This window comes from Galeopterus variegatus, unplaced genomic scaffold (genome assembly GCF_000696425.1).
Source record: "Galeopterus variegatus unplaced genomic scaffold, G_variegatus-3.0.2 Scaffold1169, whole genome shotgun sequence".
Lineage (NCBI taxonomy): Eukaryota > Metazoa > Chordata > Mammalia > Dermoptera > Cynocephalidae > Galeopterus > Galeopterus variegatus.
In genome coordinates this window covers 82,706-83,733 of record NW_007727280.1, presented here as the reverse complement: position 1 = coordinate 83,733, position 1,028 = coordinate 82,706, and the positions used below count along the sequence as shown (strand labels likewise).

General features: G+C 43.5%; 1 protein-coding gene across 1 annotated transcript in view; it reads left to right on the top strand.

The window, feature by feature from the left end:
* GALM (galactose mutarotase (aldose 1-epimerase)) overlaps positions 1-1,026 on the top strand; it is a gene marked incomplete at its 3' end in the record, with an annotated part of 26,609 nt that extends 25,583 nt beyond the window's left edge. The window contains 1 exon segment of the mRNA XM_008575299.1: positions 1,014-1,026. Within this exon segment, the coding sequence (XP_008573521.1) occupies positions 1,014-1,026 (13 nt within the window).
* Between the last annotated feature and the right edge of the window lie 2 nt (positions 1,027-1,028).

The window sequence follows — 1,028 nt, the reverse complement described above, 5'->3', positions numbered from 1 at the left end:
CCCCCATTTAGAAGAGGTCCTGCCCCTTCCCCAGGAGGAAGGAATGCTGCACAGAGAGGCCGAGAAGAATCTGAAAAGACTAGGTTTTCCCACTCAGTCTATTAGTATTAGATCATACCCTTTCTGTCCAATCCCATTTCTACACGGTTGTCCATACTTCGGTCATGCCTCTCCAGTGAAATCTCCTTAGAAAGCCCAAGAGGATGGGATATGCTTCCTCTTCCTCCATACCATGCTTTATGCATCTCTTCATCTGTATTCTTTGTAATATCCTTTATAATAAGCTGGTAAACATGAGTTCGATTAATTTGCTGAGCGGCTCACATAATTCAGGGAAACGCTGTGTGTACCAGCTCACTACAAAGTATATTATAAAGAAGTTGGTCCGAAGCACAGGTAAAACAACCTGGGGCTTGTGATTGGCCTGGAAGTGGGGGACAGTTTTTTGGGACTGAACCCTCAACCTGTGGGGTCTGACACTCTCCCCAGGTAGATAGTGTGGGAATTGCACTGGAGAACACTCCGCTGGTGCTCGCTGCAAAATTGCTGGCTTGCTTGCTGTTGGGGAGAAGTCCCCACACATCTGGTGTCAGAAGCATGTTGTGAGAGTATAGAGGGAGACAGTTTATTTTGTCTGCTCACCCACCCTTGCTCTTCTGTTCGCCTGGCATGTAAGGAGAGTAGAAGAAACCCATCTGCTAACAAGCCAAAGTGCAAAAGGCTTTGAGACCACTGTGGTCTCTCTGACTTTTCACCTTCATATTCCTTTTCAAAAAGAAACTGTATGCTGGGGTTACACTTAAAAGTTTCTTCCAAGTTTATCAGTTGCTACTTTGAGGACCTATCTACTTATACTTAAATGACCATATTTAATCATTACCATTGGTCGAATGGGGTTTCTCAAGTTTTTGTCAATTCCTGAAAACATTTTTGCAAGAGAAGTTATAAAGTAAATATATAAAATAAGACTAAGGGTAAATCTTCTTTTCTTCCCCCTACCTTTTCCCTCCCAGGGCTACCCGAATATA